At 36.7% G+C, this 19,013-nt stretch overlaps 1 protein-coding gene across 1 annotated transcript in view; it reads right to left on the reverse strand.

The window, feature by feature from the left end:
• The window catches only part of LOC132550624 (A disintegrin and metalloproteinase with thrombospondin motifs 7-like), a 59,517-nt gene that overhangs the window by 30,063 nt on the left and 10,441 nt on the right, over nucleotides 1-19,013 (reverse strand). Inside the window, exons 2-4 of the mRNA XM_060214715.1 lie at nucleotides 17,761-18,146; nucleotides 4,699-4,879; nucleotides 759-955 (exon numbers count right to left, since the gene is read on the reverse strand). Of these exons, the coding sequence (XP_060070698.1) occupies nucleotides 759-955; nucleotides 4,699-4,879; nucleotides 17,761-18,146 (764 nt within the window). The remainder of the gene's footprint in view (nucleotides 1-758; nucleotides 956-4,698; nucleotides 4,880-17,760; nucleotides 18,147-19,013) is intronic.

A 19,013-nucleotide genomic window follows, 5' to 3' on the forward strand; every position in this document is an offset into this window, starting at 1 on the left:
ACTCATTTTTCTGCCTGGCTTTTACAGGAAATGCACACAGCAGATTTAACACAATTAATGTCAAATCCAATTTTCTGTTTAATTTAATGTTTTGTACAAAAAAACAAATTTCATTTAAAGCTTCTTGCAAGAAATGTGACAAATGCTAGACTTTTCCCAAAAAACAGGTGATGGCCAGAATTTTAATTTCAAGACACTGTAAAACCCGAAATAAACCCTTACGCACATACATTTATAATTACCAACAGCTGTACATGTTTTCAAATAGGTTTCTTTTCAACAGTTTAGACACAATAGAGGAAGTGGCGGTAGTGACATATCAATCAGTAATCGATCCTAAAACCATTTACTTATGAAATTTACAGTGTGTTTTATTTGTCTCGTATTGCTTGCAATCATGATCTCATTGGAAAATATTCTAATTCTTTGTACAATAACCTTAAGTCAAATGTGTTTAAGACTTAGTATGCCTGGTGATTGGTTATCAAGTTCAAATGGACTCATGAAAACAAATTGTGGATAAATCACCACTCATTTAATTCTGAACTATTTTGTTGGCATTAGGCCATTCTAAATTACGAGTAAATTTTATCAAGACTACCCATTGAAGATTCTTACCAATCTGGAGGCATTTCTCAACAAGAAATAGGGAGACAAAATGATGAAATTTTCCCAACAAATCAAAAATTCTAAAACTATTAAAAGTAGAATTAATTTGTATCTACATTTTCTGACACTCAGTGCAGCTGTGTAAGTACCATGTTCATGATGGTGAGGACGTAAGTCTTCACATCTTCATTTTTATAATATTCCACCATAGCTGGATCCACCACCACCATTGCCTCAATGTGACGCTCGATAGAAATTGACCGTTTCTTACGACTGTGAGCATGGCGATGTTTTTCTGCAGCACGATCGTAGTGTTCTTTATCCTCTTCTGATGGTCCATCCTCACCTAACGGAGAAAGATTAAAAGAACAAAAACCACATTAGAAATAAAAGTTTTCAGATCAATATACAATTACTGTTTAAGTAAATCACGGAACTTTATAAACAATTTGAATGATAAATTAACATGCATCAGAATTACACAAAAGTAAGAAAAAATCAGCATCAATTTCTAAGTTTACAAAATCTGTTTTTGATGTCTTTGAACTACATGCATATCTAACAAATAAATATGTTTAAACAAATTGTTGAACACATTTTGTTTCCTTCAGCATTATCAATGTAGGAGAAATCAATTAGAAAAGCAAAAACTACAGAAACACACAGAAGAATGAGTGGGTGATGGGGTGACGCAGAGTAACACACTTGCCTTTCACCTAGATGCTCTGGGTTTGATTCCCAAAACGGATGTGTGTGTAAGACAACTTGCATGCTTTCATTCATACCAACAAGAGTGATTAATGTAAGTTGGAAAAACTTGTTTCACAGTTGTTGTAGAATAAATAAAATTTAATTTAATTAATAGAATATATATTTTGAAACTTTCAATGTCTATTCTATCAAAAACTTTTCCAGGGATCTGAAGAAACCGCAGCTAAGAAATATTTTGAATTCTAATATTGACACTTTATAACAGGAGTATCGTCACCAATATATTTATAATAAATCAACCCAGTAACTGACACTGCTGATGACTTCCCTTGACGTAAAAGTGTCTAAATAAAATACCCTCCTTATGAATGTCGCAAGTTCAAAGTGCTTCTCACCTCCCACTCGTAAAATGAAGAGCTCCTCTTGCTCCTAGACCTTGTAGTGATATACGAGGGTCAAAAGTACCATAAAAATGCTACCCCTCATACACGACAGACCAGGATATTCTACTTACATCTAGCACCGTCTTGTTCTTAATTTTTTCAGTACCAAGGATTTTTTGGCCATTTAACAGCCAATTGTTTCCTTAAAGGACTTGGTTAAACAGCACCTTACATATTATACACATGAAAATTAATTAATGACATAGATTTAAGGGTATATGTCACCTTACACATTATACACATGAAAATTAATTACTGACATGGATTTAAGGGTATATGTCACCTTACACATTATACACATGAAAATTAATTACTGACATGGATTTAAGGGTATATGTCACCTTACACATTATACACATGAAAATTAATTACTGACATGGATTTAAGGGTATATGTCACCTTACACATTATACACATGAAAATTAATTACTGACATGGATTTAAGGGTATATGTCACCTTACACATTATACACATGAAAATTAATTACTGACATGGATTTAAGGGTATATGCACCTTACACATTATACACATGAAAATTAATTACTGACATGGATTTTAGGGTATATGTCATCTTTGTTAATTAAAAGAACATGTCACTTTATAAGTTAAACATGTGAATCAATTATTTATTTCTGTATATCACCTCAAATGTTGGAATTACCTTATTTTCTTCAACATTCTATGTGGAATTGTCTCCCTTTAATGTACAGGTTACCCTTAAACATAGTATGTGTGGACAGTGGTTTATGTGCGAGCTACCGGCCTTCAGTATATTATCTATTGTTATTGATGTTGTGGTGATTGCCCTGACAATACTTTTTTAATTAGTTTTATGTTACAGGTTTGTCAACTACATAAACCTGCCACCTGACATACCTAAACAACCAACTGTAAATTATTCAGGTGACTATAATCACTAATGACTGTAAATGGACAGCTGGCAAAGTTGATGTATGGACACGAAAACAAGAACTTCTTTCAAAACTGAATTTTACTTTGTAACGTTGAAACATGAGAAGGTTTTTACGTGCTTTGCACATGTTTGGAACGTCATCACGACTTGAATTTTACGTTTCCAGCACGACCTTCACTCTCTGTTTCTGACATTAACTATCATCATACAGGCATACAATCTAGTTAGGACATCCAATAACATTAACAACATTCCACTAGATTTTTTTAGTCTGCCCTCTCAATGAAAAAGCAGTGAATTAAGTTTCAATTAATTAGATAGTGTCTACTGATAAATTAACTGTGTTCATGTTGATGATACTAAATACAAGTGGTATCCATTACAGAGTTGTCAACTACTTTCTCAGCTGTATGTACATCAAATTTACAGGAATACCCCTTTAAATAGTTAGTCGTTATTGGAATGTGTCTAGAAACTCGACATATTTGAAATCGTCATCTTAAAATTCAAGAATTAACAAAATGGACATCATTTCTGTATTTAAAAGCAGTTCATGCCAAAAAGCACACCTCAGGAAATCTTGTTCTCAATTTATCTCACCTAGTTTAAATGAATTGAAGTGAACATCAATCTTTATATCATAAAATTAACAAACTGGTTATAATTAGACAGTGCGGTAAGAAGCAAGAACTAGTTTGTAGATGCACAATTGTACAACAACTACAGCAATGTTCTATTTCCAAAACTGGAATTTGAATTACCAGTCCTGTGAGTGCAAATAATGTTACTTAAATTTGTTCCCTGATATTTACATCCAGAATGTGATTTTTCTGGACAATTGACATCCGGATTATTGCACACTCAGTGTATAGAGAATGATCAATGGAGTGTTGATATAAAACCAAAGGTCTAGTTCAGTAATTTGTCACAAGTCTGCTTTATACAGGCATGAGTATAAGATTCTATTTATGACATACCTCAAAGTCATGAAAACATAAAGAGCAAAAAATCTTGTTTACGCAGAAGATAATTAAAATATCAGATGATTTACAACCTTACATTTTTCACTCTGACAAATTAGGAAATGTGAGGTCATTTGTATACATTTGTCAAACAATATTTGACTTGACTGCATTATGTGGCAGGCTAATTATGTGATAAATATTACACAAGAATACATTTAACTCACAGCCCATACATCTGCGCAGTTACTCAATGCTCTGTATGTCTTAAGTTTAATAACTCACAGCCCATACATCTACGCAGTTACTCAATGCTCTGTATGTCTTAAGTTTAATAACTCACAGCCCATACATCTGCACAGTTACTCAATGCTCTGTATGTCTTAAGTTTAATAACTCACAGCCCATACATCTGCGCAGTTACTCAATGCTCTGTATGTCTTAAGTTTAATAACTCACAGCCCGTATATCTGCGCAGTTACTCAATGCTCTGTATGTCTTAAGTTTAATAACTCACAGCCCATACATCTACGCAGTTACTCAATGCTCTGTATGTCTTAAGTTTAATAACTCACAGCCCATACATCTGCGCAGTTACTCAATGCTCTGTATGTCTTAAGTTTAATAACTCACAGCCCATACATCTGCGCAGTTACTCAATGCTCTGTATGTCTTAAGTTTAATAACTCACAGCCCGTATATCTGCACACTTACTCAATGCTCTGTATGTCTAAATTTCAATAACTCATAGCCCATATCTCTGTACATTTCTTTAACAGATCTGTATCTATGATGTGTAATGTGTTGCCAAATTTATCCTGTAGTGAGCCCAGAGTGCAAACACATTACATACTTACTGTCCATACCTTTCTTCCAACTCTAAGGGTGGGCTTATTATAGGACAATGTAAGAATAAGGGTTGAAATTTTCGCTTAATAGAATTAACAACAATATATATTGCTAGACTTAATGCCAGATACATATGTTTAATAGAACGTGTTTTCCATTAAAAACTTTGATCTTTAACATAAAACTTTGGCCAAGTGTTGTTTTACCTACCCCCAGCATCACACGGAGAGTTCTGATCTGGTGTTACAGGGTTATGTAGGTTGTGAAGGCCAATCTTGGATGGAAGAGATGTGTGTTGGTACACAATATGGGGATGACCTGTGTCAGAGGCGGGATGTCCTCGCACTGGTTCTATAAAGTAGGTTCCAGTACCAATTCGCAGTAGCCCTGTCTGAAAATAGAAGGTTAGTGTAATATTATACACTAGACATCACAGATTGTGTCCATAAAGGAGAAGTTAATTGCCAACATTATTTATATACATAAGTGATGGGATGATGGTCAGATACAAAATGAACAATTATCTGTTTATCATCAGATGTGAGGGTCAATTCTAATCTTTCATAATCCATCATCCATACCTTTACATTTTCTTGTATTTCAGTGAAAGTAAAATTCATCAAGCACAGATGCTAAATGCCAATGAAATTTAATCTTATGCAACTTCTAGATAAGTGAGGTATTGAAGTTTAAACAAAGTCACAACCAAGAATTATGCACTTTCTATAAATATCAAACACAGTCAGTTGATTTGTTTGACAAATTAATAATCCCCCTCCGGACTGAATTAACCCTATCTCACCCTTAAGGTGGTGATTGATTCTTTTACCGGAAGTCCGTGGAATTAGATATTGGTGGATACAAACTAGGTGGACGTTTCCCCCGATCATGATCGAAAGTTTCCGTAGAGAAATAACATTATCATATATTCCGTATTCATTTTCACAATCGTTTAAGATTTAAACCTATATTTAATGTGACGTCATCAAAATGGTATCATTCCTGTTGATGGTACAGCAGCTTATGGAATTTCGCGCCAAAATCTATCGGAAGTAGATGACTAATCATGAAAACGGTTGTGAACTCCTGTTCGAAACACTAATTCAGTCCATAGCTTTATTACAATTTTAGCCTGTCTGTTTTACTCTTCCTTTTTCAAATCAATGATATAATTGGGTAGATAAAGTTAAATACAACATAAAACACACATTAAATCACGTGTTAAATATATAGTCGCGTGTCAAGTTAGGAAGGGCAGTCAGGCCATTTTGGGCTGTCAAACTTACTTTTACAAACCATAACTTTGCAATCTGTTGCCATTTTTATCAAATTCCACATGTTAAACTGTCCTGACTTCTATTCTATGGTTCAATAACTTTAAAGTGTAATTTAGATATCAATTGTGAGCAAAGACCGATTGTCCGTTAACACGGAATGAGAGGTCCTGTGTCGTCATGGCGTTCCGACTTTAAACCGTAGTGATACCTGACCTATCTTCATTATAATGAGGATATCTTTATGTTTTATTTATGTACTCTAATTTTCTTTATGAGTCATTCATGAAATATGTTTCAACAATACCACAATAGATAATACATTTTTCATACAGATATATTTGTTAGATATTATTTGTGGTCACTTGGTGAAAATAAAGGGTTAAGATAATACGGCTGAAGAAACGCGACGTACCGCCGTCCAATATGTCTAGGCAATAAAAATCATCAGCGATAGATATCCGTATTATCCGGCATATACTTATCGCACCTGTGAATAAATTAAAATATGACCCGCTAACCTCACGTGATCATTAAAATACCTCTCCTCAATGTGTGTATTATAGAGACATTATATAGCATTTTGTGCTAACATACCCATTAGTACGGTTGACGGCAGATATTTTGATGTCTTTTTTTATAATACAATATAGCTCAGCCCTTGATGTCTCTGTCATTCAAGTCCGCAGACATCTAATTTAAACTGAAAAGTAGTTATTCTCTTGGTATACCATATATTTACTACTACTATCAGATAAAATAGTTCTTTACTCACATGTACGAATTCGTCGGTGCAGTTTTACGTTTTCTCTTAGCAAGTTGTATCCCTATAAGAAATGTGCAGGCCGTCTTTTCATTTATTCTGTTTTATTTAAGTGTCTTTACGTCCGTTATAACGGCGTTTCAGTAAACATGAAGCCGTCTAAATAGATACGGGTATACAGTAACATAGTCCTTAAATTCTAATTTACAGCACGTTTCGAAGTCTATTAAATTGGGCATTGGAATATTACGAGTAAAGGAAAATTATGTAAAAGTTGAAATCATGTAGTAACCTTTGTTAAATGGTTTACAACTTTTTTTTTGAAAAATCACGTGAATTTGATGGTTGTGTGCATAACGCACTCGCCTTTCGCAATAAAGTTACGTTTTTTAAAAACCATACAAGTCAGGATGCAGCGAACACTACATTATATGTTTATCATTCCCATAGCCACATAAAATAACGTGTATATACTGCTGAGTTAAAAATTTTAATATAATTTCCAAACCTTCTCCCAGTATAATAACATCCATCAGCTGCTTTATGGTGTATTATGACCGCGATAAACACACGTTTAAACATGTAACAAACATTAAACGAGCAGACCAATTTCTGTGTATGGCAGAGTTTTATCGGCACTATGGCAAGCAAATTCGACTCTCATTATATAATATTATATCAGATATGAAAATATATTCTAAAAATCCTAATCCTGTAAATATATTACAAAAAATAAGTGTCACAAAGAGGTTATGTAAAACTTGTTCTATATTCATATTACATGCTTGATATTTTTTCAAGATATTCCGAATAAGACGTCTTTATAAAAGAAGAAAACGTCATTTCATTTAATCGAGTCTCTGATAAGTTGAAAATTCGATCGTACGAGTTTCACAAACCAGACTATGGAATTTAATGGGAATTCCTCCTATCACATAACTTAGACAGTTTTGCAAACATTCGTGAAAACGGCATTTTATCAGACTGATTTAAAACATTTGATGACGTCACAATGCATATGGTGCCGTGAACCTATGACGTCATAATAGAAAACAATAGAGACATTCGGATAATCAGAGCTCTGCTATGTGTTATATAATGTTATTACATCGATAACAGGGTAGCTGTGTCATGAAATTATGTAGAATATCTTATATACTCTCCATAAGTATGTGACATTGATCCCTGACAATCACTTACAATGTAACATCACAACACCATTCGTCTTAACCAAATTCAACAACTTCCGGTTAATAACGATCATGCTGACTATTACCAAAGAGAGGGAAAACTTACAACCATACTCTACATCTTCCAGCCAGTAAAGGTCATACCAACAATTAACACACGACATTTCTGGACAATCCGATTCTTAAAATACGATGTAATAGCAATGTTGTGTTGATGTATCCAAAAATACCCCTAGTGACGTCAGTGCATGCAGCGCCTGGTACTTAACGTAACGAACTGGGCCCCGACGTCACATCTAACACGAAACCTGAAGTTTAATACTGTACTGATTTCGCTGACTGTGCCATAATCTCAAGGACGGCGATCTATCAAATTGACAGATAAACATGCTTATATATGGAGCAAGGTTTGTACTTGAACTGTTTTAATATGGGTCGGTGGATGTGTAATATCGTATACGGTGATAAGTCGTCTAGTATTGGTTTCTTATATAAGGTCTCTGGTTATTTAAAGGGAGAACAAGTAAGCTGAAGTAAACACACTTTTACCGAGTCAGCCAATGAATTGAAAAGAATATTGGCATTTTTTTTCATTGATATCACACATAGTCAAGTACTTATATCCACCGCAATCAATCTATTTAAGTTATTGAATGAATCATCACGCTTAGCTGACATAAAGTAAAGTGCATACGTTGTAGAAATTTAAAAAATATTAATCGCTACATGTGACGGTAAAATATTGATTTGATGTGGGTTTCTTTCATTCTTTAAAGTTAACATGGAATTTCCAATATTTTTGTAGTATATGACAACTGGTTTGCACTCGTCCATGACGGCATTCCTTTTCATGTTTTTTTTTTTTTTTTTTACGTAAAACAGTTTGTCTATATATCGTTTATGGTGGGTTTTCCCGTTACGTGTAACGGAACAAATTTGATTTGGATCATTAACTATAACTATATCCGACACGTGATCACGTGCACCATAAAGCGGAAATTGTTCTCAAACGTCACGACGGTAATCCCATGTCCTGTCGATCTACCAATATAAAGAGATAACCATGTTCATCAGATAACAAAACCTTTGATATAGATTTGACAGTTCTATGATGTAATGCATATACCACATAATAAACATGACCAATTTGAGATTGTTTCAAGCCCGACACGACGGCGGATATCCTTCATGTATTTCAAAATACCGAGAAATGAACAGTACATGGTTTTGTGCCAAAACCTACGTACATGTATATATCAACGTCACTCAGCACCGTCTAAAAGTCTTATCATACGAAATTGTATGAAGTTTTCGGTAAAGATATGAAAGTCCATGTCAATGCTATTCTGACTCAATTCTAGGAGCAATAGCGAAAAATAGTTATATCCTTTCCTCCACGAAGTGACGTCGGATTGGGAATGGAAATAAGGCCAGATAGTTTTGCTCGTTATAAGAATGTTTAAAATATCAAAGAATCAAAGACAAGTTTGGATAGTAACAATATATAACGATAATTTATAGTCTACAGAAATATTTCAAGACTTCTTCAGTACTTTTCATTGGGAGACAATAATAATATAATAATATTTCCTAGCGCGTCTATGGCCTCCAACAAACAGCTGTGGTCGACAGGTCACGAAGAACTATTGGGAAGCTAAAGTATATACATCCGTGAAACTAAAAATTCCGATATCTGCCAAGAATTTTAAGAATGTGAAAATGGTTTATTATGAACTGTTAAAGAAAAGTCGAGGAGAAAATCTTAGCAGGGTAGAGAGTTGTGTTAATGGCGTGGAAATGTAAAGACAAGATAATATGGCGATATCGCCATGTTTTAAGCTTATCTGTAACTGTGATTTATTTCTCGTCTGCCTATGTAACGGCGGGGAGGAATCTGACAGAAGTCGAGCGGTTCGATACCCTGGAGTACACAAAATACAGCAACCCCTATCTTTATAAAGAGAGAGACGTGAAATTAAATTTCCATGCAACAGAAGAGTGAACCGAATCGTCACATACAACACATAACATAGCATTATAACACCACCAGGCCCAGGCAACGACTTCCCTTACATCGTCATTTATTGGACCGTAATGCTATTTTCAACGGTTATTTAAAGAAACAACCGGTTTTTGTTTTGTAAATGACGTCACTTTTAATGACGGTCACATTGTTTTCAGTCATGCCATATTTTCCACTTGACGAATCTCGTGCGTTCCATCTTGTTACATTAAGAATATTAATTAAGTTTTTCGTCTACATGAAATAAACTCCTTTATTTACACTACACATCACATACTACAAAATGTTGACCAAACAAACCCGTTTTATAATCGACATGACATTAACGTTTAATAGTCGATATTCAGATATTTTATCATTAACTTCTACATAACCTAACTAATAACAAAAGTATGTGTCATCAAACAAGAAAATTGTGTTTGATATGTCGGTCAGTCCTGAATCATAAGACATGTGTTTCTAGACGTCCATTAAGTCGAACAAAGTTTGTATTATATAACGATCTGAAACCAGGTATTATATTAATGTATTGTAAACTCGGCCAGGCAGAGCACTGACTCATTCTATTATCGGACATGGCTATATTACACTCAATAGCAGAGTATCAATTCACTTGAATGTTTTCATTTGCTAGAGGCCTTTGGGAGAGATTCGGTCAAAAGGGACCGGACAGTTCAAATAAAATATTCATCAATGCGCAATCGAGTCATCTACCATCAACATGGACAGGAAACAACAGTGATTTTACTCCGAAATTTCCATAGATATCAATCTTATGGCATTCCTAAGGGATCTCCACGAAGCACTTGCAGGAAATTTCGGAAAAATAGACTCAAATTTTTAGTGCGATTAATGACACAACCATCGTATGCCTTTTATCTACATCTTTCACGACAAACATTTTTCATAGGAGAATAAATAAAAAGACCGTTCGATCATTGGGAGAAATCTGACATCTATAACTTAAAGGCATCGATCACCTAACACATTTGTAATTATTTGTGGAACACTTGCTCTTCAATGTGTACTCAGAGATTCGGCGTCGTCAACACTAGATAAAAGTACCCCCTTGTCAGTACTCCATGGCGTTATACTCCAATACCCCACAATCTTAATTTAATAGCAAGGCTTTGAGCAGTAAAGCAGGCAAAGATTAAGTAAAATCTCATTGACGTGTTCAACAAATACAATGCACTTTAACATAAGATTGCAGTCAGATTACCTCAATTAGTATTCTATACATCAACTTAATTAGTCGTTTTTATGACGGTGTGATAAGAACAATGGTTTATCTGTATTGCAAAAAATACAGTTCTAACAGTAAATCAAGGTGTTGTATTTAATTTTGCTAAAAGAACAATCCCGATTATCAATTTGTTATCACTGACATGTGCCTGTCAAGATGGGAGATAACTCATGTCTGAAGTCTAATTGTAGAGTTATTTGCCCTTTATGTTTGCCAAAATTAAGCAATAAGTATCGGCTACTTTTAAACTACAGAAAGATTTCAAATTCTGTTTGGGCCACGTGTTGGTTCGAAAATAATTGTCGATTTGTGTTTGTTTCCAGTATCAACATAACATATGTGAAATACTACCGATAAACAGAAATACATTAAGATAAACTCCCGAAATCAAGTATGCATCATCGTCGATGTACACATTCATAATATATCATGATAATGTTGACGAAAGTTTAAAGTGAAATCTATATATATACTTTTATTGTAGCCATACGTGTTGGATTCAGTTACAACATCGACCAATCTGAGTTGATCTAATGGCCGAGGACAGTTCGTGATAGGCGAGGAACCGCCTGGGAGCAAGTGGGGAGAGAATGAGCTGTATATCTATTGCTATCAGGCCGAGGACCAGGTGGTCCAATCATCAGTCAACAGTGGTGAAAGGCGTAACTCAAACAGCCACACTTCATATGTTCAATCGATGGATTTTGCAAAGATACCATGACATGTCCTGACATTTTATTAATTCTCGAAATCTTCTCCAGCGTTATCTTAGTCTGAATGTCCTAGATATCACCTCGGCAGTTATCATCAGCATGGCTGACTGCTACTAAATCAACACAATCATTTCACATATATATGAACAATTTGTCAAATAATCTCCCAAATAATCGGCCCAATAACAGCGTGCTATGACCGTTACTTTGAATGACCATGATACGATTTCACAACACGGGTCAATGTCCAGATTGCATTACTTTTCAGTTAGACAAACGTTTACATATACTGTTTCCTGTACCTGGAAAAACACCAAAACTGCTCAGCGAGCTACAGATGCACTCCTTTCGACATAAAGTACCGGTTATCACGTGTCCAGGACCGGTTACATCCGGTACATATTCTGACCGGTTAAAGTCAGCCTAATGTACCGTACCTTTTGGCATGAACTACATGCCGTCACGTGAACAGGACTGGTCACGTTCGGTACATGTTATGACCAGTTAAGGTTAGCCTAACATACCGCACCTTTTGGCATAAAGTACCGGTTGTCGCATGACCAGAACCGGTGACGCCCGGTACATGGTCTAACGAGTAAAGGTCAGACTTGGGTACCGCACTTTTCTGTAGGTAGTATCGGTTGTCACGCGTCCAGGAGCGATTACTTCTGGTACCCGTTCTCATCAGTTAAGGTCAAAGAAAGGCGGTATCGTTTGTAAATTTGAACGTTCTCTGCCTAACACAAGATTTCTACTTTGACAGTATAAATTTCGTCGGATTGTACTTGAATATATTTGTTTTACTAGACAATGTCTCGGGAGGTATGGCGAGATCCAAGACTCACCCCTGTAATATATCTGAAGGGACGCCTCAGTTCACTCAGTAATCTAATTAAAATGTAAACAAACCCTAGAAGGGTCACTAAGAGCACATGTACTTCACCATGCTAATATTAGGCTTGACATTTCCCTCAGGTTTTACCTCAGTACTTTGATGGTAATACGACTCCTTGGCGGACCGAACACTTGAATGGAAGTAAAGCAATAACTCGTTCATATACAGTAATAACCTATGTTATCTACATGTTAGGTAATCAGCGACAATTTCGAGGTTAAAGAAAGGTTATTCAAGGTCAAATATAGTAATATTTCTTCAAGAAGGACAATTGTTGAATTACAGAAATCTATCACCAAGATCTCGTCCCCAGTGTCACTTACATAATCTACTAGAGACCGAATGTACTTCAGCGTGTCTTTGATGGCGATAGAATACTTTATAAATGGGTTCCCATAAATCTTCTTCATTATAATGTCCCGGTACGTGAGGGTGTAAGACTGTCAATGATTAGCCACGGAAACCACCGATGTTATCGATCATGTCCGGACCTATTTCAACCCTGAACTCATATTTTATTACCTGTGTATTGTAACTTTTTATTACATCTAGCCTTTGAAATAAATACGTTTAAAGTAACGGATTCCGGGTCAAATGTCATCTGTACTTCAGCATCCACATTGATGAAACTGCAGGTGTGCCATCTATGGGCTACAAGCACTTTGTGCCCTTTTCCTTGCCCAAGGACCGGATTTCCTTGCAGGCTTAAGTGTTGTCATCATTGTATCTTATTGGTGACATTTGTTAATAACGGATGCCCTTTGATTCATTGAATGATCCTGTAATGAATATAACTACCACTTCAAAGTTCCGTTCTAAACTGCACTCATTGTAACTTGGAGAAAATACAGGTTTGAGTAACAGAACCTTTTTATGTACCGTTTGTAACCCGTATTTACCATATACCAAAACATCCTTAGAAAGAAACGTTTGATAAAACATCCGTAGCTTTTGTATTGGGTAAAGATAGCTTGTTTATTTAAGAAAATACTGAAGATATGTTTTTGACATAATGTGAAAGGGGAACATGGTAGCTACAACGAGATCCTATCAGTAGAACTAACATCCGGGGCGTTTTTATGTACCATGTTCTAATTTAGAATGCACTGTCACAGGCGTTTTCGACTCGAATTGACCTCCCTGATAGACTAGTCTAATCTCGAGACGACATACAGATAGACTGGTAGAACCAGGTATCGCCATTCCGATCTACAAATGTACCGTAGTGTCACAGGTACTGCCTCATCAAAGCACAGATTGTTAACACATCTTCATCGTGTTTTACACGAGCATAAAAGCTGCTTCATAGACATAGTCATCATACTTACACATCCCGTCTTGTCAGCGAACTCCGAGTAGGAGTAAACAGGCTATTTACCTCCGGATAATACATTCCGTCGCCGGCTTTTGTTTTAGAACAAATGGCGAATCTACTTTTAGCTCAGAGCAGGGCGCCTCAAGGCCCGTGAAGAAGTCCAACACACGTGCAATGGTGGCAGAGGCAATAGAGGCAAGATGGTCCTTAATGCTCCACATGTCGTATACAATACAAACATTTTTAGAGCCACCATGTCATGCTGGCAATAAAGCCTTTGGTACACGATATACGAGTAACGGTTTTGGATTCTTCATCGCCATTAATGGAATAGACTTGATAGAAATGTCTCCACTTTCTGAAGGTGCCGACAGGTGTCACTTTCGGCATCCTTTCCTGTTCTGAGACTGGTTAATGAATAAAATCTCACTGCTGATTGAGAGTGCCAACACTATAATTGTATTTAAACACTTACACATTTCCCCATTAATAGCGATAACAGAGAGTGAGAAAAGGGGGATATTTGCACGTTGTGGATAATCACAAGAACCGCCTAAGGAAAACATGGTCGTTGTATACTGTTAAACAGTAGAAATATATGTCGTACCTTGATAAATGTGTTAGATTTGAAACTAAATCGCCCGTTCTGTTGCATCCCCGTTGCAACTTCGTTAAACTATTCTGTAGAAAAACCTTTCGCTAGAGTTACAAGTAGAAGAAATTTTCGTTGATGTCGCTATGATCTGTTGTGCAAAAGGATATTTCGTCAACGCGAGTATGTCGAAGTACTTTTCTACAAAGAAAAGTATTTCGCAGACGTAGGAAGTGTTCCTGAGTTACTGTTCTAGAGAGGTTTGTTTCGCCGACGTAGCGAGTGTTCCGGTGTACTGTCCTATAGAAGTGTATTTCGCCGACATAGCGAGTGTACCGGTGTACTGTACTATAGAAGTGTATTTCGCAGACATAGCGAGTGTTTCGGTGAATTATTTTGAAAGTACATTTCGCCGACGTAGCAAGTGTACTGGTGTACTGTACTATAGAAGTGTATTTCGCCGACATAGCGAGTGTTTCGGTGAATTATTTTGAAAGTACATTTCGCCGACGTAGCAAGTGTACTGGTGTACTGTCCTATAGAGGTACATTTCGCAGACATAGCGAGTGTTCCGGTGTACTGTCCTGTAAAAGTGTGTTTCGCCGACGTAGCAAGTGTACCGGTGTACTGTCCTATAGAGGTATATTTCGCCGACGTAGCAAGTGTACCGGTGTACTGTCCTATAGAAGTGTATTTCGCCGACATAGCGAGTGTTCCGGTGTACTGTCCTATAGAAGTGTATTTCGCCGACATAGCGAGTGTTTCGGTGAATTATTTTGAAAGTACATTTCGCCGACGTAGCAAGTGTACTGGTGTACTGTCCTATAGAGGTATATTTCGCAGACATAGCGAGTGTTCCGGTGTACTGTCCTGTAAAAGTGTGTTTCGCCGACGTAGCAAGTGTACCGGTGTACTGTCCTATAGAAGTGTATTTCGCCGACATAGCGAGTGTTTCGGTGAATTATTTTGAAAGTACATTTCGCCGACGTAGCAAGTGTACCGGTGTACTGTCCTATAGAAGTGTATTTCGCCGACATAGCGAGTGTTCCGGTGTACTGTCCTATAGAAGTGTATTTCGCCGACATAGCGAGTGTTTCGGTGAATTATTTTGAAAGTACATTTCGCCGACGTAGCAAGTGTACTGGTGTACTGTCCTATAGAGGTATATTTCGCAGACATAGCGAGTGTTCCGGTGTACTGTCCTGTAAAAGTGTGTTTCGCCGACGTAGCAAGTGTACCGGTGTACTGTCCTATAGAGGTATATTTCGCCGACATAGCGAGTGTTTCGGTGTACTGTCATATAGAGGTATATTTCGCCGACATAGCGAGTGCCTCTTTGTACTGTCCTATAAAAGTGTGTTTCGCCGACGTAGCGATTGCCTCTTTGTACTGTTCTATAAAAGTATGTTTCGCCGACGTAGCGAGTGTTCCGGTGTACTGTACTATAGAAGTATGTTTCGCTGACGTAGCGAGTGTTCCGGTGTACTGTCCTATAGAAGTGTATTTCCGAAACATTTTCTTCTTAAAACGGAAAAGAAATTCTGTAACACAACCAACAGAACAGTGATGGTTGTGTTAAAGGAACTGTAATGGTAAACATCATACATTATAACTAAGACGCCTTCAAATAACGTTAATCCAACCCGAGCCTGAATTTTTTGCCTAACGACCGTTAAAATGATGGTAAAGACTCGAAAAAAGACCTCCATTCATCAACAGGGTAATTTACGTTAATCATTAAGCGAAAGACTTTTTAATTTGATGGGCAGATCATTAAAGGTGATATCATACATTAGAGATCGTTGGGTGTTCTAGACCCATTCTCCAATATAGTGTTAATTATCTTTCTGGTTTTAAACGGGAACACATATCGCATCGAGAAATGTATTTATAGTCTCCTAGTGTTTAAGCAGATTATGAAAAAAGTGTTCACATATAACCCTTCGTTACGAGCTGTATTGAGCTCTCGGACGATAGGATCTGATATTGGTTTGCGGTCACTGCCGAGAAAGCAAGGTGCCCCGCCCACTAATTGGCGAAATGCGGTGCTATTAGTTCGGTACAGATTTATCCCAGACTCGGGGTCACGTGGCACAAACAGATGGTTTACGTCAAACCGTCTGACTCGCTATGGATGTTATTACACGTGTATTGCACGACAAATAGTTATACGGCACAGTTCCTGTTGGGGTAGGGTAATATATTTGTGGGTTCGACCAGCTATAACTGTCACCTCTATTTGAAACGTCACCGAATATTTTTAATGTTGTTTGTTTTTTCTCATTGGACAACCTTTGTAACAGTTTCCAGACTACATTTGCTAACCCTTAGCGCTATAAGCACCATAATATCACTATACCGGATCACGGTTTTGCAGTGGTTATTTATGTCCAGACCGTGTGCCTGACTAATTCGGCCAACGCCTGGTTTCCTATTTAAAATGACACGACAGCACAGCAGGACATCGAAACTTGTTTAGGTGCCACTCAGCATTTCATTTCATCCTTGTTTTCGTTAAGTCGATCCAGAGTGGGTGTTATTATGATAACATTTTATGTGGTGGTATTTTTTTGTCTTCTAGTTGACACCTACGTTGACACCTACGTCAGGTTTCCACGATAAAATTATCCCAAGTGTTGAGATATGCATTTCATCGCATGTTATTTGCGTTAGCCTACATTCTGAATTTATTTTTTGTGATAAATTTTAGTGAAAAATTCGTCTGTATTAAAACTGCTGAACAAACATGTTATTTTCTAATATCACATTCGCCCTACCAGTGATAAGCACAGTTTCGGGGTTGTTGTGTTTTCTTTGTGTTTTCCTGTGCTTCTGGCCAGAATCCCAGTCGTAGCACTTGTCAAGATATTCTATAGTGTGTAACACTTAAGACTGAAGCTACAAATTAAAAGATCTGAGGACAAGTTTGTTTTCCGGATTGGATCCATCCAACCGACGTATTGCCAGATGGTCTTCCTTAGCATCCTGTCATTCGCAACGACATATGGCTTAATTAACGACATTTCTTCCAAAGAAAAAACATAAAGAGAAGAAAAAAATCTCTCACCGTACCTTAATAAAAAAATCTTCTATTCGATAAACTTTGAAATCCAAAAGGAAGTTGATATCCAATGACAATATAGATATTATTAACACCTAACTACACCACATTCACTGACAACACGCCATTTTGGACTGTCATACAGAAAATGTGTTGACAAGAACAAGACAGCAAACACAATTTTTTAAAAGTATACTCACCAGACCGTTACAAACTTCCAGTGCCACTGTTGATGACGTTTCTCCAAGAACCTCCCCAGTGAAATGACAATGTTCTTCATCTGGTTCTACACCGGTGAATACGGAATCTGTCACATTTCCGAACAAATTTTTACGCTTTTCAACAATTAGGGACGGAAAGTATAATTTATAATTTGGTTTAACTTTTAAATAAATAGGTTTATTCTCTATATCCACTTTATAATGCACTGTGTGGTCAGGTGTCTTGTCCGACTGAGGGTACTCTTCGGTACTCCTCTTCCTCCGCCGTATATTAGGATGTAAGGAATGATCTATGTGGATGCCATCTGCGGTCACCCTGGATGGAACTGCAAAGTCATATCTTTCTAGTCCTTGAGCAAATTCCTCTGAAACCAAACGAAAAGAACGATAAAATATCAACCAATATTATTATTTATTCGTTCATTTTATTTTATTTTTTTGTTAATTGCAGTCAAGTTATAGTGACTGTTGGCTGGTTTTGTATTTGTAAGGTTGGTCCGTTTGACCTGTGTCACCAGCTAAGCGAACAAATGTTTGAAGTAAGAAACTTTTAACACTTAGAAACAGCATATTTTAGGTAACGCCATTTTTTTATTAACACTGCAGAATAATCATCCTTCGGTTGGTACGGACATACTGAGATTTCTTGATTTCATTTTGTTGATTCGGTTACGAATATTACACCAGTAACATGCATACATGGTTATACAATGAACCTTCAACATGTGCCTACTGTGTATTTGGATGGAGAAAGATCAGGATATGTACTATTTATAACGATCTTTTCTGCTCTTGTAATTAAAGCTGTATGCACTACAAAAAGTATTTTTGGACATGGAATCATCTAATGCACGTGACCTTGATATAAGAGTATTTTTAGCCTATGCGTTTTGGACGTATCATCAACAGGCTATCCACCGAATTTCTACTTACAAGCTGACTTTACATTTATTTTTCTTAATTTCATTTTTTTCTATTTTCGACAGGTATCCATGTAAATCAGTTCACGTCACAGACCCTGTCCAGTGTGGGGTTTTCTAGTGCGTGGATGACGTTGTCAAGATCTGAAACCATACCAACAGATGGACAACACTGGGTGTGGCCTGTAATTAAATATCTAATGAGGTTACGTCAAACCCAACAATCTAAAGTTATAGACTTAAAGACAAATACAAGCAGTGATCAAATAGTATATCGCCATACCGTCAGGGAGATAACCCCGACCCCGGTTG

The sequence above is a fragment of the Ylistrum balloti genome, unplaced genomic scaffold, assembly GCF_031769215.1.
Source record: "Ylistrum balloti isolate Yb309-2 unplaced genomic scaffold, AGI_CSIRO_Ybal_v1 Utg370136, whole genome shotgun sequence".
Taxonomy (NCBI): Eukaryota; Metazoa; Mollusca; class Bivalvia; order Pectinida; family Pectinidae; genus Ylistrum; species Ylistrum balloti.